This window comes from Mytilus galloprovincialis, chromosome 10, assembly GCF_965363235.1.
Source record: "Mytilus galloprovincialis chromosome 10, xbMytGall1.hap1.1, whole genome shotgun sequence".
NCBI lineage: Eukaryota > Metazoa > Mollusca > Bivalvia > Mytilida > Mytilidae > Mytilus > Mytilus galloprovincialis.
Window position 1 is genome coordinate 9,951,188 of NC_134847.1, and position 26,306 is coordinate 9,977,493.

General features: G+C 30.0%; 1 protein-coding gene across 3 annotated transcripts; it reads left to right on the forward strand.

Annotated features, from left to right (window-relative positions):
- The first annotated feature begins 28 nt into the window (after window positions 1-28).
- Window positions 29-14,954, forward strand: LOC143049794 (uncharacterized). 3 transcript variants are annotated; one of them, XM_076223527.1, is made up of 8 exons: window positions 29-81; window positions 1,961-2,009; window positions 3,189-3,324; window positions 9,061-9,131; window positions 10,496-10,578; window positions 12,527-12,747; window positions 13,056-13,154; window positions 13,576-14,954. In XM_076223527.1, exons 3-8 carry the CDS (start codon window positions 3,220-3,222, stop codon window positions 13,792-13,794), a joined length of 798 nt encoding a protein of 265 aa, XP_076079642.1. In that variant the 5' UTR covers window positions 29-81; window positions 1,961-2,009; window positions 3,189-3,219; the 3' UTR covers window positions 13,795-14,954. The 3 variants fall into 3 exon arrangements, with proteins under 3 accessions (XP_076079642.1, XP_076079643.1, XP_076079644.1); XM_076223528.1 differs by having other exon boundaries at window positions 10,502-10,578; XM_076223529.1 differs by lacking the exon at window positions 13,056-13,154.
- The last annotated feature ends 11,352 nt before the right edge of the window (window positions 14,955-26,306 follow it).

Below are 26,306 nucleotides of genomic sequence, written 5' to 3' on the forward strand. Positions count from 1 at the left end.
ATTTCTCTATGTCTATTTTTAAAGTAAAATAAGTTCAGTGCAAGATTCAAGACTTGATGAATTATCTTAATAACGTATCAAGTAAGTTAGTAAGTTTGTTAAAACTGTTTAATAATGATATTGTTCATTTCAGATTCTCTGTATTTCATTTATAAGTACAAATATTGAATATAAAAAAGTGTACTTCAAACATTGTTTTATTGTTTTAATGTTTGAATTTTTGTGTTTTATTTGTATTGTTTGATTTTGTGTCTGTGTTGTTTATAATACCATAATATAAAGTTAAACATGTTTTTCTTTAATTCTTTCAAGAACATTTTCTATTCGATGTAAAGACAGAAAGAAGAGGGTTGTGAATGTCAAAAAAAATTTTAAAAAAACTTATCTCCGCTTTCTTATTCATTTTATGTTTGTAGTAGTTGTTTAATATCAACTTAGGTTATTTTGAGTGCTAGACACATGTTTCTGAAATCTGTATATTATGAAAGGATTTATATTGAGATTTACTCCATTTTAGGTTACAGGTATTCGTTTTATTTGTTGTTGTCATATTAATATATGCCCAACACCTTGTATAACCTTTTTTAAAACTATTTTTAGAAAGATTTTTTGTATCACTTACATTTTTAAACTGTAAGATGAATTGATAGATCAAAATGTTGTCTTCTTCATTTTGTGACTCAAAATGAATATTGAATTCATTGGGTTGTGAATAAACAAAGATTTCAAGCGCTATCTAATTTTCACTATACTAGTTTATGAAACCTACTACATAAAAGATGGTTACACTTTTTCGAGTACTATTTTCTTAAAATAAAACATATCCGGATTTGTATATTGATATTACCTTTCTTCAATATGTATAATGTCTGCCAATGAACAGTGAAATATTCTTTAAAGACTGCGAAAGTTCGCGGTATATCACGACTATGATTTGGTTAATAGGAATAGATATGTTGATTTCAAATGGATTTTCGACAGTGTGAAGTTAATCAGATGAACTTTTTATCTTCTGAACTGACAAATTGTTGGAAAATGATTTTAAAACAGATTTGTTAACATACCTGGAGATATTTGGAAATCAAGAAAAACAGCTTTTGAATAGCATAACATATATTCTAGTATTAAACTGCACTTCTTGTATTTGAGCAGTCAAAATGCGTTGACTATATTTCTATGTCATATACAGTCACTGACCTGATATCACTTTTCCTCATGAACATGATGAAAATCTAAATAGTAGAGCCACAACTATATTTAGATATTCATGACTAAATTTTAACCTGTCCATGTTTACAATGCATACAACGACGCGTGGAACGACTCAAACTTATTTCTTTTACAATTGTTGAAAAAACATACTTCACTTGTTAATATATTTTGTTTAAAACCTATATAAATCATTATGTTTTATGCTTATTGATAATATTTTAATTAGTTCATACACAAACGCATTCGTTCACCATGGCATCGATTGGTTTTAACAGGTAATGTACATTTCATCATGTTCATTGTGATGTATATTTCTCCGCCATATATTAGGCCTTTTTAAAAAAATCCAAATAAAATAAATAACAATTACACAATAAACAAGAATGATTTTTTTTTCTAGATTGCAGTATAAAGACAATAATAATGCATTGATTTGACATATCAACGATATAAGGATTCGGCCCGAAACGGGTTACTAGCTCGACAGAGCCTCGCATTTTCCCGTTTTTAAGCCTAATCCTTACATCGCCAATGCACTATTATTGTCTATTTATCAGTTTACAACTCATTTAATACCAGCGAAATGTGCATACCGAAACCTCGTTAATCGTTCTTTATATACAGTACTTTTGCAAGTATGTTTCACAGTTCAAAAATACAGCTAATATCGTTTAATGTTAGAATAATTCCCACCCTAAATTTTATGTTTTGGATATATTATTAACTCTTTTTGTTATATATTTTTCAGAAACGACAGAAAAGCCAAGACTTAAAGCATTATCTTAATAACGTTTTAAGTAAGTTTGTTATAATATCTGATCATAATGTTGTATGATGCAATTACTTATATTTGATTCCTTATTACAAATATTAACTATGTACAATTTAATACATTTTGCTTCAATTACTTCAAGTGCCTTCACTATTCCATATCTAGATAAAAAGTTTTGGTTGTGATTTCAAAAAAAAATAATGAAAGTTTATCTACGCTTACTAATAAATGTGTCTGTAATGTTATGTTGTCATTTTAATGTTAAATTTACATTGCCATTAAAGCGGGAGGATTTGGCATGCCACAAAACCAGATTCAACCCACCATTTTTTTACTTTTAAGAAAATGTCCTGTACCAAGTCAGAAAAATAGCCTATGTTATATTATAGTTCGTTTCTGTGTGTGTGTTACATTTTAACGTTGTGTTTCTGTTGTGTCGTTTGGTTCCTCTTATATTTGAGTGTAAATTCGCATTTCTATAAGACGTGTCACGGTACTTATCTATCCCAAATTCATTTATTTAGTTTTGATGATATATTTGTTATTCTCATCAGATTTTGTCTAATGCTTAGTTCGTTTCTGTGTGTATTACATTTAAATGTTGTGTTTCTGTTGTGTCGTTGTTGTCCTCTTATATTTGATGCGTTTCCCCCAGTTTTAGTTCGTAATCATGATTTTTTTTATCGATTTATGAGTTTCGAACAGCGGTATACTACTGTTGCCTTTCTTTATCAAGTCAGTAAATCCAGCAGTGACGGTTTAATATTAAATAAGATCATCTTTTTTTTTCTTTTTTTTTTTTTGGACTACTAGAAAAATAGTTTTACAACTTTTGTATTATTTAATAATGTATGTTGGCATTTAGTATTTTTTGTGTTATGGTTATTTTTGTCATCGATAGTTGTTTTTTAAAAGCATGAGCAACATCTCCAATCAAACCTTTTTGAAATTGTTTCGATTTTATGCTATATGAATAATGACAGCAGTAGTACAGTGCTGTTCAAAGAGATAAATCGATAGAGTGAAAACAAATCCGAGTACAAACTAAAGCCGCGAGAAACACATCAACAATAAAAGGAAAATAACGGAACAGAAACCCTGAACTATTATTGTAATTGGCTTTCGAATTTTAAGTTTGAATATAACTCGGATATTATATGTACTTTGTCGTGTTTTCACGAGTATTATGTATTTTTAATTAAAGATCAAAAACCGAGCCGAAATAAAATAGGAAGATGACAGACTACATGATAATTACTGAATTAGATTTCTTCAACATGAAGGTGAAATTATTCAATGAATGCATTCCCCTTTCACCATTAGAATGTGATAAACAATCGGTAAGTTTCAAACAGATAATACAAATATTTGATAAATTGGAGCTTAGTAACATTTAGAATAACATTGAATTCCATAGACACATATAACAATATAGCATTTTATTTTCGAGAAGGTGTTTTATATGAGCTTATTTCAGTGGATGAATAGAAATAGCGGAAAATAGCTTTTTCGTGCACATGGTTAGTTGTATAGCTATCTACTAGTTTCGGTATGTTCCTTTGGCTCCATCATACGGTGTTAATATATCCCAACTTCGTTATGCCCGAGTGTGTACTGATGACATAGATTGTAACGAACGCAACCAATACATCACTGGTAATTTATTAAGTCAGAGATTTCGATACATTTAATTACTTCAAACGTGAACTCAATTTAATGATTTGATAAGTAAATTTTAGCTGTACCAGTGTAAAATGCTTAATAAAAACGATATTTTACATCAAGACTTTTACGGCAATATTGCATTAAAAGCGCGGAAATCACTATGTGACCGTGAAGACTCATCAAACATTGAAACATACTAGATAAGTAAAGGTTATACTACCAATGTTTCAATTAAATCTCTCAATTTAGTTTACATTGACACAAATATCGATTTTTGTTATCAGCAATTTAAAACATAACTAAATTTATATTCTTTTCAAGCGGGATTTATGGATACACATAGATATATACATTTATGTTCATTTTTTTCTACAAAGAAAAAAACCCTTGTCTTTCCTATTGCCTGACGATTTATTGTTGACATTGCACGAGTCATAGATATAGGAAGATGTGGGAACCAAAACTGCTAGTGTAAAACCATTCAAACGGGAAAACCAACGTTTCCTTGGCGTTAAAATATTTAATTCCTGGGATGTGTTTTAGTTGATTCTAGTTTCTGTTACATGATTTTTTTATTAGATCTTTCCACTTTTTCGCGAAAAGACCTATTGCTTGTGTTCTGTCTTCTGATGATTTTTTTTCTTCCGTCTTATCTCTTTCCTTTGGTGTATTGATGTTTCTCAAGATGTCGCTTATATATTTGAAATATGATATCGTACAGTTTATACGCTTTTGTAAATAAAAAAAGAGTCATCCCCCGAACACTGTTTTTCTTGTTATTTTCTTGTTATTTCTAAAACTTCGCAGCCGTATAAGAAACCGACAAATTTATTCTTCTGAATTGCTTATTATATTATAAGGATGTTTCGTTTAATTTTGACCAAAGCCGTGTACAGATTCCATATGTGAGTTATTTCCGCTTTTGTATCAGGTATAAATTAAATGTATTTGTTACTGGAAACCCATAAGTGATAGAGACCAAGGGTCTTTTGATTTGAGGTCCTAGGTCCAAAAAAATTAAAATAAGGTCAAGGTTGAAAGTCAAGGTCATTCTCATTTCCCTAATATATATTCAAAATTACACGTATGGTGATATAACTCATTTATCATATATAATTGAGACCTACGGTATTTTGATTTGAACTCCTTGTTTCATGACCTTGAACAGTTGGTCAAGGTCAAAGGCCGAGGTTTGGTTTTCATGTAAATTTTCACTTAATCGCACTTTTAACAACACAATTATTCATATTGTAAAAATATTTCAATTCTCCATTTAAACTGTATATATTACTACAACATTATTTTCATTTACCTGTGTATATGACGGCTTTTCGTTCAAGGTTATTGTTGTTTCTTAAAATGTTAAAAATCTCGCAGCGCTATAGGGCTGTTGCCTTTATTTATTCACCCCTTATTTTATTGATTTTGTATTCTTTTGTATCATGTATCAAATTTATTCGTTCAGTGTATGTTCATTAGTTTTGATCTGTATTCTGATTGAGTTTAATGTTGAGTCTAGCCATTTCAATTAATATTTTCTATTGTGTCTTTCTATGTTGTGAATTTACACTATTGTTTTAGATAATGGTGGATGTTGGTACATTTTAAACTTTTAAACCCGCTGCATTTGTTTGCACCTGTCCTAGGTAAGGATCTGATGATCAGTAGTTTGTTGATGTGGTTTATAAGTGTTTCTTGTTTCTCGTTTTTCATATAAATTAAACCGTTGGTTATCACGATGAAATGGTTTCAAACTAGTCATTTTTGGGGCACTTTATACCTTGCTGTTCGGTGTGAGCAAGCAAAGACTTTGTGTTGAAGACCGTACTTTGACCCGTAATGGTTTACTTTTACTATTGTGACTTGTATTGAATTTTCTCATTGTCACTCATACCACATCTTCTTATATCTAATTACCGAACCTATTCCTTTGCTAAGCCTTCAGGTGTCGACAGCCTTGCAGTTTCGGCAAAAAGGTACGGATTTTGTTTTTGTTGACATTTGCTGTCAATAAAACTACGGGTCCAGGATAATTTTTAATTACCAAAAATAAAACCAAATTTATATTTCTGATTTGTAAGAATAATTTGCCATGACCTCAGTACTTTTTTTTACGAATCCGGTCTTCAACTTCAAATCACGATAATGATTTCAAATAATTCAGCCGTAAGCATTACTGAAAAGACATGAATTGTCGAAATAAACAGCAAGTCAGTAAAATAGAAACCTGTATGACGTACACGAAACAAATGATAAATAGAAGTAGGATTTTTCGAAACGAAATATCTTAGGCGTGATCGGCTTCATGTTTTGATATTTCCTGTATTAATAGTACAGTTGGACCTTGTTAAACTAGGATATAGGACACACATCAGGATTTCAATTTCCCAATTGTCAACTTTAAATTTTCACCAACAACATTTCAATGGTGTGTCCTTATGTAATAATATATTAAAATACGTGGCGTATTAGATCCGCACGTATATACCATTATACCTACTGCATTTAACAGGAATGTCCTTCTGACACATGTGACCCAAAAACTGGATTCAACGCTACATTCGTTTTGTGACCTTTTTCAGATTTTTAAATTGTGACCTAGTGTTCCTTTTTTTTGCATTATCCATGAATATTGCATACAATGTTATACGTGCCCTGAAAAAACAGTTTATATGTTGTTTTATGTTGGCAAAATATTAGATTGCTGACTTACTTCTTCTTAAAGTCAGTTAAATGTTGCTTGCATCTATTATTGACACTTCAAGAACTTAGTTACACAAAAAGGAGCCACACGTTTATTATAAATATACACCCGTTTTGCGTGTTTATCGGTCTAAAGAAGCTACCATGTTGTTAAGATTGAAACATTTTCTAAGCAATTTGACGGCCTATTTGAAAACTGGTGACTGAGAACAAATACTTATTGTATGCATGAAAGAAATAATATTGGCGAAGCTATTGTGTATTTGCCGAGTGGCATACTAGTAGTCAGAATCTAGCAAATTTACCTGACGATATCGGATATAGGTATTTAGTCGAATCTTAACACGTACTTGTCATTTGTTTAAAACAGGTTTTGATAAAACATGTAAAAAAAAAAATAAACGAAGAAATGTCGAAATGTTCAGAACTTAACTAAATCTGTATTTAGGTAAAATGGTGCAAGCATACGATTTTTATTGCGTCTTACACTTTGCGAAGCGAATAATCTTTAGCTACTTTATTTAAATATTGTGTAAAAACGTTAATTATGAGCTATGAAAGTCAAGTGGCTCGAGCATTTTTCTGAGGAAGTTTTAAAAAATTGCAAGGAAATATTTTAACAGTTGGTTAGCTTTCATTAGTCTTCACTATCTATAGATTAACAACTTTTGGTTATATTTATAATCTAGAATCATCATTGAAGGTGGAGCACGATTGCACAGTTAATTAATTATATTGATGTGACATTTGTATGCAAGAGTGACATTCCGTTGTATTATGTGCCAATTCGAAAAAGTTATGCGAGTATTGTCTCCCTTTAACAGGCTCATTATTTTATAATTAAGTTAAGGTTTCTGATATAATTTTGAATAATTACAAAATGTATCAATTCAATATATTTCAGTTTTTGTTATTGGTGTATCAAAAACATTGATGAACGAATATAGTTTCATAAATTTGAAACGTTTAAAATAATAACATAGCAATATAAAGAACCGTTCATCATTTTTGAAAAAGACTATAAATGAAAATCGAATTATTTATCTTCCCTTCATGATAGATTGATTGGGAAATGAACCAGAGCTATCTAATGGTAATCAAAGAGAGGGATTAGCAAGCAAATTTTAATTGTAGCTTATTTAACATTAAAACAATTTTCAACTATAATCAAATGTTACTTTATACAAATATAAGGACTTTGTTAGCTCAATCTACAAATATTATTTTTATAACAATAGATTAATATGATACATAATCATGATATTAAGACTAAAGACTACTACAGTAGTTCATTTATTAGTGTAAATATCAATTTTCATGCTTTAGATGTATATAGTGCATAGTAATAACGGAATTTTCATACCGAAGGAAACATTATATAAAAAGAAGATTTGGTATGATTGCCAATGAAACAACTGTCCACAAGAGACCAAAATAATATTTTGCACTTTTTCTATACAGATGATTTAATAACCACGAAACGTTTGTGGGGATATTAAATATTCTTAGACATTTTGATAAACATTTTCTCCAGAAATGATATCCATGCTTCATATTATAGAGACTCAACTTAGAAATATAACCGTAGGAATAATATTGGACACCATAGAAATTAATTTCCGAGAAAGATAGTAAAGGGTAGTACAGAATTGTTGTACAGATTTAAACTCGTAGAAGTTAAACGCATATGAATATTAAAAAAATTGTCATATGTCAAAAAATAAACAAAATAATAAAATCTTTTGTCATATTTCAAACTTATTTATTCAGTGTATGTATATTTGTTTTTGTTTAAATATCTTTTTGATGGAGTTAAGCCATTTCGATTTATCTATTATACACAGCTACTTTTGCATAGGTACTATTTCTGTACTAAAAAAATGTAGTACTGGAAAGCTACTTTAAATATTCAGTACTATTTTGTTACTCTAAAATTATTGTAATATTTAGATATTTTACAGTACTTTATTTGTACTTGAAATTTAGGTACTACATATTTTTGGTTACTACCGTTACATTTTCAGCATTTTGAAAGTTTTTCTATTTCAAATCTCTTAAAGTTGTGATTTTCAAACATGGAATATTGTATTATATCTGTACCAAAATATTTAGTACAGATCAAGTACTGTAAAATACAAGTACCTAATTATTACAACAGTTTTAAAGTAAAGAAATAGTACTAAATATTAAAAGTAAATTTCCAGTACTGCATTTTTTAGTACAGAAATAGTACCTATGCAAAAGTAGCTGTGATAGTGTGTCTTTTCATGTTGTATTGTCACACTACTGTTTTAGGCTGGAGGGAATGTTGGCGCCTGTAAAACGTTTTAACCTGCTGCATGTTTTTACACCTGTCCTCATGTCTGTCATAAGTCTAATTTCAAGTGGTTGTCGTTTGTTGATTTATATCTTATTTCACGTTTTGCTTTTAAAGATTAGACTATTAGTTTTCCTGATTGGAATTATTTTACACTAACCAATATGGGACCCTTTATAGCCTATAGTTCGATGTTAGCCAAGACACTGTGTTGAAAGCCGTACTTTGGCCTATAATAATTATCTTTTGATACATTGTGACTTGGATGACGATCTGTTTTATGTGCACCCATACTTTATTCTTTTCACAAACTTTTTATCATTATCGATTTCAAAAGAGAATTTGAACAGCAAATTATGCAATTACTTATATTTTTTTAATATTACAATAGGAAAATATACAAGGTCGGTTCAGTAAAGAGCACATTGAATGGAGAATACAGTATATACTTCCTGCACACAGGTATATTATTAAAAAATTTCAACATCAAATGTTTTTTAAATAATTTAATTATTGTGTAAAAGAGTTGACCACATCATATTTTGTATTCCACTCTTCATCTTAAATAGGAACGCACGATAGTCGCTTATTCTGGTACCTTTGATAACTATATAAAACCATTCAGAAATATTTTTAAAAAATCAATCTGGTGATTACATATATATGCTACAATCCTTAAAAAGGTAATATAAATATTTGTCTTTCAAAAAAATTATGTGAACTAATGAAACATTCACATTTTCAAGGATTTCCCAGGAATAGACTATCCACCTATACACACATATAACAAACCGTGCAGTATGATTCATGATACAAAAACTCATTAATACCAAAAGCAATACAAAATTAGTTTTTTTGGCGATTCTTTATATAACGAAATAATCGATTAAATTTTCAAATCTGTTTCGTTATATATATATATATATATATATATATATATATATAAAGCATACAAACAATGATATACAATAGGTAAGTGGTGGTTGAATTGTTTCTATTTGTCGAACCTTTCACTTTTGTCGAAAAAGCGAGACATAGCGATCCTACATTCCGTCGATGGCGTCGTTGTCGTTTGCGGCGTCAACAATTATTCATTCTGTGGTTAAAATTTTTGAAATTCTAAAAACTTTCTCAAACTATCCTGGATTTCTACCAAACTTAGACAGAAGCTTGTTTATGATCATAAGATAGTATCAAGAAGGAAATTTTTAGGTTTTTTGCCAGGAAACACAACAGTCACTCTGTGGTAAAAGTTTTGAAAATTTCAAAAACTTTCTTAAACTATCCTGGATTTGTACCAAACTGGGAAAAAAGCTTGCGTATCTAGTATCTAGAAGGAAAATTTGTTATAATTTTGTACCTGTTTATCCGAATTTTACTTATAAATGGACTTAGATTCTAATTCAGTTAACATTACAAACAGTCTGCAAGTTTAAAATCATTTGTTAGATTCATAAACTATCCTGGATTTTTACCAAACTGGGACAGAAGCTTCTTATAATCAAAATATAGTATCCGAGGAATATTTTGTTCATTTTTTTCTCATTTTTATTGAGCCTGCGATTAACAGCAAAAGTAGGCGAGACACTTGGTTCCGAAGAACCCTTACATATTTTTTTACAGTTCAGATTTATCCATTGTGTCCCATATTTAAACGTTTGTTGTGAACCCACAATAATGGAAAAGGCTGGCAATACGGCAAATGTTAAACCCAACATAACAGATTATGTTTTTGCCTTTCATTTGTTTAGTTTTTTTAAATTTCATTTTAAATGTATTTTCGACGCCTTCACTTTACCATTGAATGATTCATGAAAATATTTAAGTTACAGATATGAGGATAACGTGAGAAAACCCAAATCTATCTGTCTTCCTCATGCAATAAAGACATCTTGTATAGAGAAAGAATGTAAGTTGACCTAATTAAAATATTAAAACAAAATCAATATCATTTATATACACCAATGAAGATTCATGGTCTTGCATTCTGTCCATACCTATCTTTTCACATCACTACGTTTTTGTCTGACGTTATATGACTTCTTTACCCTAAATCCATTGGAAAATTAATCTGTAATGCTTTATATCTTAGTCTTAGATATTTGGTTTTGTGTTTCAGTTCTTAATGCACTAGCTTGCAATAACTACGAGAACTCGCAGATCTGAATTTTATATCTTTAATTTTTTTTGCTGCTAATTACGGGGCGCCGAATGGGACTCTTGTGGTTTTATACAAAATTCAATTATGTCAAAACAAAATCATTTTTGTCTTACAAAACTATGTGATACAAACTTTTTTTATGAGAACTTCAATTTTGTGATGACAAAATTCATTTTTGTGAAGGCAAAATTCATTTTTGTGAAGGCAAAATTCATTTTTGTGATGACAAAATTCATTTTTGTAGACAAAATTCATTTTTATGGAAATTAAAACACAAAAGTCAATTGTGTGAGACAAGATTCAATTTTGTGAGACAAAATTGCTTTTTGTGAGACTATTTTGTAAGAAAAAAATCAATTAGGTCAATTTTGTCTCACAAAATTGAATTTTGTCTCACAAAAGTTAATTTTGTCATAAAAGTCAATTTTGTCTCACAAAAGTCAATTTTGTCTCACAAAAGTCAATTTTGTCTCACAAAGTCGTTTTTGTATGCAAATTAGTTTACAGAATCTAAACTAAACTAATTTGCATACAAATTTTATTTTTGGTTTTATACAAAATTCAATTCTGTCATAACAAAATCATTTTTGTCTTACAAAACTATGTAATACAGACTTTTTTTATGAGAACTTCAATTTTGTGATGACAAAATTCATTTTTGTCAAGACAAAATTCATTTTTGTCATGACAAAAGTCAATTTTGTCAAAAAGGTATGCAAATATATACTTATTTGCATACAAAATTGTCTTTTCTTACCTGATATGGAAATTAAAACACAAAAGTCAATTGTGTGTCACAAAAGTCGATTTTGTATGCAAATTAGTTCACAGAATCTAAACTAAACTAATTTGCATACAAAATTGACTTTGTCGCCCAATTTTCAAATTAGGTAACAAAAGTCAAGTCTGTGATACAAAAATGAATTTTGTCATGACAAAAGTAACTTTTGTCCACTGAAAGACAATTTTGTATTACAAAATTTAAATTTGTAGTATACTACAAATTTTGTTAAACTAAACTCATTTTTGTTGAACAAAACTCACTTTTGTCCGTACAAAATTGAATTTCGAGTACAAAACCACAAGAGTCCCGTTCGGCGCCCCGTACTAATTGTTTATATCAAGTTTATATTGTTATATTGAAGTACGTCCATTTAAAAACATTTTTAAATAGTTTGACATGAGGTTGTGCTGTTGCACCACTGTCCAAAGTACCATTTCACATTCTTTATGTGTATTTTCCAAGTCAGGAGACGTTAATTTAGTGATTGTCGTTTGTTGCTGTATATCATATTTGTTTTTACGTTTATAGTTTGGTATATCGTTTAGGCCATTCGATTTTTTAATTTTCTTACATTTATCTCTTAATTGCAATTTTTAGCTTGCTTTACGAATTGTTGTAGGCCAAATAGGGATCTATAGTTGGAAACCACTACGTCTTCTAGTCTTCGGTGAAAAGGTGTTCCGAATTAACCATGCACATTTTTTTTGTGTTTGTATTTGTGAACCAAAATCTTACTTTCCTAAAAATAAATAATGGTTCTAACCGAAATGAAATGTTATTAAACATTTCAATTTTACAAAAAGAAATAAATTATTAGTAGCGGCTAGCAAATGGAAATAACCATACTTTGACATTTTATGCAACACACTTTTCCCTTTCAATTGATATTCTAATGAATCATACATTTTACAGATATGTTGATGAACAGAATATCAACAACAGAAGGGGATGGAGTAAATGAAATGAAATTTAAGAAAATGGACAGAAAAATGAAAAACAATTCTTACAGAACTGGAACGTCAAAACCTCACACGAATGCAACTATGATGTATTACCTGTTGAACATACTTATGAGTTACCAAAACTCCAGAATACCAAACAAAGAAAGTTTTGTATTTCAAAGATCGGCACAGGTTAATTCTAGTTGTTATATTTTTGCTTATTATAAATAATTGATCTGCTTTCTTACTATCATTTTTTTCATTTGTTAGTATATGCAGTAGTGAACCGAGAAAGAAATCTGCATATAAAGCAACGAACAACAACAACAAATAATTAATTAATTTATCTCCCTCATGCATAGCCCTGATTTCATGTCCGATTTGGGGCTTTTTGATTAATCTTTTTTCTTTTTTGTCGGCTTCTCAACGACTGTTTCAAGTTGGTTGCATTGATCATTACTAAAGGGAAATTCATTGGGTTTTTTTTCTTCATATTTTAGGAGTTGACACATCATATCTATCAACGTAAAAATATCAACGTTGTGTCTGAGAATGATGACGAAGATGAAATATCAGTTGAAATGAATCGTCAAGATACGGTGAGACAAACATTTGTATATCTTGCCTTTTTTGTGAACAACATTGAAAAAACGTGCACGAATTACATATCAATCGAAATCACAAAAACGTATTAGTATATCATAATTTCATTCATTCCTTCATATAATATTGATTGAATGTTTTGCTAATCATTATCCCTAATTTTCATGTTTAAGAAACTCCTTGTCAAATACGATATTCGAAAGCTTTTTACTAGATGTTTTAACCACTTCAAAGACTTTCAAGCGACCTTGATTAATACATATTTTGAACAATGACTAAATTGATCTTTAACATATCAAAATTAAAACAATTTGATGTGGTATAAACCATGAAACATATTCAAAATGACATTTATACTTTTGTCGATTATTTTTGTGCGTTCAGGTGGTATATTGATATATATTTTATGCTTTTTAGTCCAGAACAGATGTAATGAAAGTACAAAGTGGATTCATGCACAAGAAATATCACAATCTCACCAATTCAATGAAATGTCAGCTGTGTGTTGACAAAAATAAAGCAGTGAATTGGTGTAATACCTGTGAAAAGAATATTTGTAGCTTTTGCAAGTTGTTCCACCAAAAGGTTTGGGATGTTATGGAACATGACATCCTTCCATTGCGTACAGTTTTCTGATTTCTGCAAACTCAGATGATCATCCATGCATGTGTGGATAATTTGGAGAAAAAAACATGTTTTATATTTGGCTCATTATGTAAATATATATTTTTGTCCATGATATATCAACTTTTTTTATAATCTCATTTCAAGCTATATTCATGTTAATAGCAGAGTCAACTTTCCGGTGTCAGAAGCATTAAACTTAACTCTCATTAGAATATGAAACCAGACGAAATATAGACTGCATTGCAGTTGATATTTAAAAAAAAATGTAGTGTCGAATGGTTTAAATAGATACATGTAACAAATTAAATTTTCAAGATTAATAACTTAACAATGTTACATTTATCTAAAATTCGGTTGCCACTTTGTCTAATGAACTATTTGAAGATATATTTGAAGGTTTATGAAAATCTAAATTATTAACATAATATCTTATATATATTATATAATTTGTTGAATGATTCAGGTAAATATTTGATGACTATGTGTTTTAAGAAAAATTTCCTTTACAACAATCAACATAAACATGTGAAATGAAAAAAAGTTAGTTTACATTCAATAAACAAAAAAGTGATTTTATACCACTAAAATTCAAATATTTTAATTGATATCACCAGCCCTGTAGGTATTGACTTGAATATCAATTATATAGTTAATTTTAATTTTATAAATTAACTGTTTGCAAAAGTTTGAATTATTCGAAATGCTAAAAAAAAATTATTCCAGGCAAAAATTACCTAAGCCATATATGGCAAAACTTTTTGAAAAATTGGGTCTTCAATGCTCTTCAACTTTATTCTCGTTTGGTTTTCAAACTATTTTGATCCGAGCGTCACCAATGAGTCTGTTGAAGACAAATCGTACGTCTAGCGTATCAAATTATAAGCCTGGTACATTTGACAACTAATTATTCTGTTTTTAAACATTTTAATTGATTATAGCTCTTTGAATTTATCTTAGCTCTTATATGTTATAATGCGGTTTTTATCGAACGCAATCATAGGTTTGTACGTAGTTTTCAATTTAGACTTGTTCATATTTTTTTCGTTTGGGCTTGTATCATATTTTCCCTCCGGTTTATATGATCTGTTCATCCTATATTGACTCTTTAAATTCAATAGTCTATCGTAAAATTGAGGTTCATTATTTGGCCTTCCAAATACCGTTTCGATCCCTAACATCACTGAAGAGACATTTATTGTCGAAATCCGGATCTGGTGTACAAAAATATATTGACACCTCATGTTTGTGGTTTAACATCTTGTCCACAAGTTTATTGTTTTCTGTTTAGTACTAAATTTATATTAAGATCCATTTTGTTACATCTTGTGATCAATGTATTTAGCAACTGCCAATGGCAGTCAGTAGGGTTCAAGAAGATCAGTTGTTCGACCTTTTAGTCAAATGCGTTTTGTTAAAATATGTTTTTTCACTTTTTTGGTCTTTTGGAAAATATTGTTTGTGCTGTATTTTAACCCTTCTTCAACGAAATTTGTTTTACACGCACACATATAAAAATTGCGGTTTTTATCCAACACAATCATAGGTTTGAACGTAGTTTTTTATTTAGACTTGTTTATATATATATATATATATATATGAAGGCATCTTTTCAATATTATATACTATTTGTTCTTTATTGTATATGTTGTAATAATTTGTCAGCTTTTTTTACTCTTGTAAAATTTAATAATGATGGTTATTTTGCAGCACCAACTAGATACAGAAACTGGTATCAGAGATTTAATTACAATATGTATCATAAAGGGAAAACTGATTACTTTTACCTTCATAATACATTTCATTCCTCTTGTTTAAGTTTCGTCAATTCATCAATTGATTATTTAAATCAAGAAGATTAATTTCATTGTCGAATAATTATATTAATTCTCACATACACACAAACATCACACATAAGCACAAACACAGACTTGTTTTTAATTGTCCAATTCAACTTCTTTTTTGTGTTTTTTTTTGCACTAATAATATATATATAAATGGTAACATATCATGAATTGGTATACTTCTTATGTCTGAATTTATTCAATAAACTAGGTTAGTTATACTATATAGTACTTTCTTCCGACCTCAGTCAACACAACCGAGACAACGTTCATAAACCATTTCAGTGGTTGTTATCTGAAAAAAAGATGAACATGAAGTAGGATGATGACACAGTGGTTGCTATTTTGAACTTTCCAAATTGGAGCAATGAGCGTTACAAAAGAAAAATATTTTACGAATGAAATGAGATACTGCTTATTCATTAGTGGGACAGCAGAAAATCAAAAGAACTGTATCATTCGATAAATAAGAGGAAAACATTTTTTTATAGATTACACCGTTTCTTTTCCTGTTTGAATAGTTTTACACTAGCTATTGTTTGGCCCTTTATAGCTTGCTGTTCGATGTGAGCCAAGCCTCCGTTTTAAAGGTCACTCTTTGACCTATCATCGTTCACTTTTACTAGGGATGTCAAAAGATCTGAAATTTAATACTTGGAAACTCGGTCATGATACTCGAGTACTCGCGAGTACTCGGATGAATCTTAAACGTCTATTGAAAAGTTAAGATTTTAGGTGGAATGCAGTGTTTTTGTTATTACCTTTCATAAACATAAGACAAATTTATTACAAACATAGCTTGCTCTTATGTTTTTTATATGTCAGTTAAACAATGAATTATCGACCGCCGGTTCTACAAATAACCTATCATAATAATAATTATTGTTTGTTTACGTGTTCATGAACCCAGACACATATAATACAATTATATGAATGAACAAAATTCCAATAAAATTTAAAATATTTGCATACACAGACGGACAAAGAAGACTTCATTTGTATCATCTGATGAGTCGGTTTTTCTTTTATATTACGACTTGTCCATTAATTTGTCAACAACATTATTGGACTTCAAATTATTTGTGCTTTTTCGTGTCGCTCAGTCTTACTTTTTTTTGTGTTATGTTTTTTTGCACTATCGTTTGTCTTATTTTCCTTTTTTTAGCCATGACATTGTCAGTTTATTTTTGACTTTTGGGTTTGAAAGTTGATTTCGTACTTTCGCCTATCTTTAGTTCAGTTTCAAACACAGAGTAATTAAATTAATTTAGATATACATCTCATACCAATCACGTTTATATAGAATTCTAAGTTTTACACTTGTGATGAGTTAATTATTAATCCATGAAAGTGTTGATCCGTGTATAAACACCGTTCAAATGTCTCTAATCAGTTGCGTAGGGTTCACCGCAGGTCACTTTGTTCTTATTAAGAAATATGTAGTTTCAGACGAAAGACTGTTTGACTTTTTATTTTTTGTTTCAAGTAGTGCACATGAAAACATTCCCTCGGAAGAAAAGAACGTTGATGGTACTAATTTTACAAATAGTAACCTAAGGAAAACATATGTATGCTGTTAATGATGTACTTAAAGGTGAGGTTTTGGAATAAGTATCAAATGTTCGGACTCCTCGGTGTATTTCATACGATACAAGGTAAAATATTTTGCCCTATAACACATATTTATCTTTTAACATAAGACTTTATAATTCATAAAAGGTCATTTAACAAAATTTAAGCAGATTCTTGATTTTCTTTCTTTTTATTTGAGACCCAAATAATACCAATGCAAAATTAAAGTAAAAGTCAGAATCAGCCTTTTCCCACCATATTATCAAATATTTCGAAAAAGGAGCATGCCCTATAAATATGTTTAGCTTAGTTTGATCCTTTTCTAATACTCTTCCAGGTCAAAGTATCAATTTTGAATTCTTGATTTATTTAATTTAACCGTAGATCATTAAAGTACATCCTTAATTAATTGTTTTTTTTTTAGTATAACGAAGGGGATATTTCGTTGGAACTAAAGTGAGTGGAAATGTGAAGAGAATAATCTCGAGATGTATAACAGCAAACGAGTAAGACAGTACTCGAGTACGCGGCCTTTCGAGCGAGTACCCGAGTACTTGAGTATTCGTTGCCATCCCTACTTTTTACACATTGTGACTTGGATGGAGAGTTGTCTCTTTGGTAGTCACATCTTCTTAGTTTTTAGCAATAAATGACAACTGAGGAAATCGCCTGAACTCTTCACGGATATACTACAGTTGTTGAAAGAAAAAGCGTTCAGCTCCTGCTAACAATGCATCCCTTCAATAAATAATTGTTAAGAAGAACATAAAAAATCAAACATGTTAAAAAAATCTGATACCTTGATAAAATATTTCAAAACAGTAAAATTACAAAAATAACAAACTCCGAGGAACATGCAAACGTCAAGTTCGTAATCAAATGGCAATTGAAAGCCTCAAACACATTAAACGAACGAATAACAACTGTCATATTCTTTGACTTGGTACAGGCATTTTCTTTTGACGATGCGCACAATGTTGGTGACGTTTTCTGATTTCATGACTAACAATCGGCTTTAAATAAGAGAAATACCAGAAAGAGCAACAGTTGTAATGTATTAAAATGTTCAAAGCACATAAAACATTATTTTTACGAAGATTTTTTTTTATGTTCGCTAATTATTTTTTAATTACTTGTGTCAATCAGCTTTCCAAAAACTAACGAGAAAAAAAAATCACATGTTGTGCAATCATGTAGACTTGTAACATATAAATTTTGTTTTTTAGGGTTCCTCCTATTTTCAGATACCCACAAGTAAATTAATGTAAAAATTGTATACCAATAAAGACACCGTGTAGCTTTATCAATATTCAATGTATATTTCTTAACATTTGAAATTCCTGCTCCCAAATAATTTTCGCATGGATTTTTTCCTATTCATAAAACAACTAACAAGAACAATTAACTTGTACATGCGCAAATAGTTGTGAATGTCAACACCAACTTTCAATTTCGATACAGTTGTTGAGACATTTACATGTTTTATCATGTTTATCTGAAAGAAACCTAATACAGGGCAAAAGTAATAGTTAAAAATCACAAACCCAGCTGTGATTACTCATTCCTTGACACTTTTTGGGTAATAAACGAGTATGAAAATAAAGTGTTTGTGTACGGTGTATAACAACTTAACTATGCACCGTACATAAGGATTGTATATGTGGTCAGCTAAACACCGTACACAACGCTTCTTTGGGGATAAAATTTCAAAAAAATAATATATGTATGAAAGATTTCAATGCCAATTATTGAAACAGCTATACATATTACACACACACATTGACCTTTTATTAGAGTTGCAATGAATATAGAATTATATCGGATGAGACGAGGGCCATCTTCTTTGACAAGTATTTGCACATGCTTTTACAATGTTTTAGTAATCCATCTTGTTTTGGGAAAATAATAAGACATCTCTAATCATTGGTCGTAAATCATTTCTTAAAACAGCAATTATGTTTAGATTGAAGTACACATTGATATTATGTGAACAAAACTAAGATTTTGGTTACCGTGTAAGATCAAAATCGCTCACGCCCGCTTCGTTGGTACCTATATCCGCTGTACGATGATACACGGTGAAAGAGGAACGTGTGGGCTTTGTGACGTCATACTTGTATGACGTAATCGACGTCATTTTCTGATCGAGTATCTTTTTCAACTTTTAGACAATGAAATGAAAAATATAAGCCCTTTTCGGCATAACAGGTGAGAATCTATCGATAGCGAGATTATTTGTCATCAAAGTCTTAATATCAAATATAATTATGTATCCTATCAGTGAAGATGATCAAACAAAAACACTATCGAAATCTTTTTCAACAATCCGAAAAAGGAGACAACGGGAAATGGAAAGAAATAAACAAAACAGAAGATATAGATAAAAGAGTAGCAACAACAAAAAGAAAACACAAAAGTATAACTTAATGAAAAAATGAAATATCAGAAAAAGAAATATTTGAACAGACCTTAAGGAATCGAAAGACAAACAGTGGAATAACATGGAGGGAAAAACAAAATAAAAACCGGCCGCAATCGCCAATACCATTACATTTTAGGACAGAAAACAGAAACGACCTATTTAAAAAACAAAATGAGCCGACGTCGCGCGGTAAGAAAATTGAAAAGAGCCTTACCTGTAACGCCAAACAAAGAGTAGCTACTGTAAAAGCATATAAATCACCAGCAGCAATTGCACTGCAATTCTACACCAGAGTGATGTTAACCTAGCCATTCAGACACAGGCCTTCAAATCTTTCAATCCTTTATGGGTTGATTAAGACTACAAAAACAAGTAAGCTATGAACGTGGTTGTTTAATTTGATATATGCTTTTTTGTGCTTCTTTCTTAAATATTCTTTTTCTGATTGAGATTGTGATACATTGATGACTGTTGTACCCCTATTTTAATAATTTTAACTATTATGTCTGTTTTGTTCACGCATCGTTGTAAATTTAATGGATTTTGGTGCGACTGTCATACAAGTGAGAGGTTTAGCGCTATAAAACCAGGTTCAATCCACCATTTTCTACATTTGAAAATGCCTGTACCAAAGTCAGGAATATGACAGTTGTTGTCCATTCGTTTGATGTGTTTTTTTCATTTGAATTTTCCATTTGATCAGGGGCTTTCCGTTTTGATTTTCCTCGGAGTTCAGTATTTTTGTGATTTAACTTCATCTGAAGAAATAGAAGAATCAAAACTTAACACTTCAGTGGTTGAAGATATTAAAACTTTCTTAAGTAATGAAAAATTAAAACGCAACGACCAATCTCGTTCATCTGTAGGTATATAACATAAGGCCACACCAATTTAATTACATGTTCTACGGAATTTTGGACATCAAAATTTGGGGCGAGCGAGCGATTTGAAAATTTTAATAAAAAAATATTTAATTTGCAAATTTTTGAGGCGAAGCTTCAACAGTAAAGGCGAGCGATTATAATTTTTTTTTGTAAACATAAAATAGTAGGTTTTGACAATATTAAAACTTGATTTATCACTTGTACTTTGACATTTCTTTAATTTCTGAAGTATTTTTTCCCTGTTCACCAAGGAATAATTAAATCTGGCCTGACAATGAGACAATTCTCCATCCAAGTCATAATCAGTTTGGGGGTAACCCCTCAATGTTATAAATATCCCTTTTACATGTTTTATGAGGGATCAATATAAGTTATAATATATTTGTTTGTACAAAATGGCTCCTATTTTCTCAAAGAACTATATATATCTATCTGGTATTAATTGGTCAAAACATGTCCAAGAATTTTGTAATATTCCTGGACTTTAACCATGTTAAATTAACACATTTACTTTAACAGTTTGATGTTATTCAAAATAAGTCATGTAAGTGGACCCCTCTTTTAGAAAAAGTTGTTTAAAATATGATGTAACTCTCCTCTTTTTGAGAACAAAATTCTACGTTTTCAAAGGTTTTGTATAAGAAAGAACTATACAAATCCTTGGTATTTCTATTTTTTTCTACATTGATCAGTAAAATGACCCCTTGTCTGAGGGAGGGTTGTTCTCAACCTGATAATAACAAACACGGGTCAAAGTACGGCCTTTTACACAGGGCTTTGAAACAAACAAAACAGCAAGCTATAAAGGACCACAAAATTATTAGCGTACACAATTCGAACAGGAAAACCAACGATCTAATTTATATATACAAACGGGAAAATACCAATGAACAACATCAACAAACGATAACTGCTGAACGAGAGGCCCCTGAATCAATCAGGACAGGTGCATCAACATGCATCGGCTATGGATAGTTTTGTTTCGCCAGCATACAATATAATTGCAGTTGAAGGCAAATCCTTCAGAAGTTCTTTGTACTTTATTCTAACAACGAACATTTTTTGATAGGGAATATAAGTAAGGGGGAAAGAAACCAATTTTTTGTTCTTTACAGGTATTTCCGCTGTTAAAAATTTATATTGGAGCACTCCCGCTTTGGATAAATAGGTTTCATGCTGAAACAAATATTCTCAAAGATATTTACACAGTGTGGTGGGGTGCTATTATGTTTAAAATCGTTATATACAGGTTAGACTGTGATTTTAAATAAAAATGTTGATATCTTTTGTTAATATTTACAAAAAAAACGGTGCGGGAAATGAACATGATTACATTTCCGGATGCGGGAAGCGGGAATATAAAAAATAATAAAAAAAATCTGTTTTGAAAAAAATAGGTGCGGGCGGGTCCGTCGAACAAGGAATCAAATTGGTGTGGCCTTATAGTCATTCTATCTAACTTTGATACAATTGATATGAAGACTTAAAATATATATAACAAAGAACTGGTCATGATTGAGGTTTAAGTTTTTCCGTACTAAAATATGAATTGACAACAAAAAAATTCTTGCATGAGCATTCGCATTGCAAATGTTTTAAATCTGTCTTTCAAGCACAACAAAATCTACGCCTTTTTCGAAAAATTTATGTATATATTTAGGAACTCTGACAGATACTTCAAACAATTGTTTAACAATTTCATTACAAAAAAAGTGAAAAGATTGCACAACCTTATCAAAAAATGAAAGAAGATGAAGGTAAGCTCATGGGCAATCATTCCACATCTGGTCTCATTATGTTTTTAAAACACTCTGAGAAAAGAAGACATATTAATTATATATAGATGTTAATAGAAGAAAATTCCTTTTATTCATGTAATGCCATGCTCTTGTCGTACATGACCTCTAAACCCAGCAATTGACTTGTACGTCTTGTAACATTCTGGACACTGATAACAGGGTGTGTTGAGTTGGCAAGACTGATATGGTGTTGTTGCTGCAGTCTTAGACTTTTTGGCAGGCGAAGACTCCAAATCTTTATCTGAAAACTCGGCAGTTTCAGACTCTGTAGCATTCGAGTAGAGCATCAAGGTCGATATCATCAGACCAAGATAAGAAGTTCTTTGTGTCGTACATGGTTAGCAAATGAATGATTTGGATTTACAAAGTTCATTCTCGATGTTCTGGGCTTGTGTGTATTTTGTCACGAATGTTGAGGAATCATGATCAAAGCGGCCGGTGGTTTTTCATAATATGTTCATCATTTTTAATTAGGATAAATAATTGTTTTAATTGGGTTAATCAAATATTTTGATCCGCAATCAATTTCGAAGTTACATTTTAATCAGCTAAAAAAGCAGTTTAATGAAAACAATTATTTATATTGGAACCTAAAATTTAATGAGGACTTGTATAAACAAGATACGTTTTTTTATTCAAACACTAGAATTATGCTTTCCTCAAGCTTTATTTGTAATTATTCACAATGCTTCTTTATTTAAAAGAATTATCCATGGCTTTTTAATTTAATAATAGCATAGGATCAGATTCCCCTATGTTATACGTCATCTAATGAGATGCAGACTTTATAGATATTCTTATCTCTGAAAACGCGGATGTTGCGGACAAACACTCAGCATGATTGTATTACTTTAACTTATAACATGTACAGCAGTAATGCATATCATTGTGTAAAACTGGAAAGTAAACATTCACACAGTGTTAAGATATATTATTATATAATAATAAATAAATTAACAAAAAATCTAAGAAAATGTTAAGTTAAATAGATTTTCAGTGGTTTTTTTATTAATATTAAGCGTACTTATATTATCAATCTTTACAATGTTTTCCTTATTCTAATTTTCCCCTTTAGAGAACAGATTTTACTTTATTTTTTGTTGTTGTATTTTTACCTGCTGGAAATGTAAACAATCATACAGTCAATGACCATACTACATGTATAATGAATAAGTTTCACAATAATCCTGATAAAAAGGATTCCCTGATCAATAATCACTGGCAGATTCAATTTTGAAGTAAATTATCTGACTCAATAGAAAATACTTTTGGCATTGTATTTTTGTGTAGATTTTGGCATGGAAAGACAAATTTAACTAAAAATGAAATAATCTTAATCTGAAACACAATAGAAGAATTAATATTCCAAATAAATGATTTTTTGTTCTTGGTTAAGACTGTCTTTGAAATATATATATTTTGATTGAATAAATCTCCTGCAATTGATTGACTTGCAGGTCAAACATTAAAGTTGTCAAAGCCCACTTGAATTCTAATATTATAGAGTCTATATTATATACTTGAAACATTTGTCAACAATTTTTGTATTTTGGTATGTTGAAAATGTTATGTAGCGCCAATAGGTGCTGTTGAAGCCATTTTGATATGATATTGCGAATTTTACATGTTTTTGTACAATATTTCATCAATAGATATCTCAATCCAAAATCTAAATTAATTTTTATCTGGAAAAAAAATTAGAAACTTTTTTAAAACTTCCAACACATTGTTGTTTCGGTTAAAAAGGTCCTTCTTATACATTTTTGGCATGAATTTTTCAAAATTGCGATTTTCTATTGTCCTTAGTCTTTTATTCATTTTTATTGAAAATGTCATTTTATTGTTATTATCTTAAAGTACATAAATGTAAAACTGTGAATTTGAGTATAAAGAATAAAAAAACCATTTGAGGAGGACTTTTGTGTGAATAAGATTCAGAGTAAATTAATTCTGCGTTAATACAGTGCAAGATGCATATTTTCTTAATGAGTCTTATTGATATAATTGTATACATATATGTCATTTTCTATAAGATGCTGTCCTTTTTTGGCTCTAAAACTATAAATATTCATCTATAATATTCTTCAATGGTAAGTTAAAACAGACGTCTTATAGAAAATTTTAAAAAGAGAGTTTGTAGAAGATTTTTGTACCTTTATTCTTTTTTTTTATAGGGAGTTTGGTAAGAGGACTCTGTATGGGTTTCTTTTCAAAGAATAATTTTCATTACTATTTTAAACTAATATTAACTAAAAAAGAATATTCTTCTATACTTTTCTCTTTTCTTTAGACAACAATTCTGCAAGGGATGGCCTTTAACTGTATATTCATTTTATAAACATTCTAATCATAAAAGACTGTTGCATCAGTCTTTACTAAATCCAAGGATTTGTATAAATCCTTGCTAAATCATATATAAATGAAGTTATAAAAGACCAAAAGTTACTATTTCATAATTCCTAGTAATTGTTTGTTTAATACACTACTGTATGGGAACAAGTTTGTCCGCAAGTGAGACTGATTAATCAGTGAGTAGATAAGGTTAACTATAAATAGAACAATCAGATAATCTGAACCTATGCTATTGGAAACTAAAATAAATCATTTAAGAACAAGAAAGTTATTTTTCAAGATAAAACGATTTCCTAGAAGAGGTTTGTTTTTATTTTATAAAAAAAAAAACGTGTCAAAAAACTTTATTTATTTAATTGTTGAAAAGTTTTTAATTTGAATAGGGTTTATAACAATAATTTGCCAAAGTTTTTCATATAAATTCTTCAATGTTTTACTCTTACCTGTAGTATTTACATCAAAGCAACAATCATGATTTTCAAACACACAACAATACCAAGTCTGGCCTGATTAGAGTTTTCATGACAGCTTTGTTCTAAATGCTTTAGTTTCAGGGATGAAATCCAAAAACTACCTTTTACCACTAATATCCCTTTTAAGTCATGTTGGCCATCTTGGTTGGCATGCTATGTACTTGGACACATTTTTTAAAACTAGATATCTTCATGATGATTGTGGCCGAGTTTGGTAATATTTGTCTCAGTAGTTTCAGAGGAGAATATTTTGTAAAAGTTAACAACCACGGATGACAATGACAACAGATAACTGACGACAGACAACAAGTGATGAAAAGGCTAAAAATTTATAACTTTAATGATGTAGTGCCACCCAATTTTGACCTTGATTTCTGTTTTGTGGTAATAAGTATTGTGTATATTTAGTTTTAGAACATTTGGTTGAGGAAAACTAAAATAAGTGAAGGAAACGAAAATTTCAGCAATTTTCATGTTTATAAAGGGGCATTACTCATGAACTGTAGAAGTGACGTCACCCAATTTCGATCTGGATCTGTGTTTCATGATAATTGGCACAGATTATCATTATGTATAAGTTTATAACATTTGGTAGAGGATAACTAAAGTTAGACAAAGGAAACCAATTGTGGGACGTGCTTGATGGATGCACCAGGGTAACACTTAATGAAAATGATTAAAAATTATATGAAATTCTAATATGATGTTCTTCTTTCCCTTTGTAAACAACAACATGATAAAATGCTTGATATATCTATATGAAGCGCAGACTCAGAGATATACATAATAATGGATGTTACAAAATACCTCCCACGTAAATCCACATGTATCGTAACCTATTTGCAAACCCTATGCTGATTTATTGTATAAAAAATTTCAATTGAAAAAATGAATACAAAAAGAATAAATGTACAAGAGTTCTGAGAAATCTACAAAATAAAAATAAATAAAAATTCCGCGAAGGTTCATTAATGCTTTTGGCACATATCAGTCAATTCAAAACATGACGTCATACAAATGAAAACACTAAAGCTGAAGTTTTATCCATTACGTCAGCCATAGAAGTTAGTATAATATTGCACTAAAATGGATTTTTTGAGGTAGGGTTAGTTTTACTTTCTATTCTATTGCATTATTTGCATATTTACTGATTTCAGAAAGTCAACATGGCCGCTCCT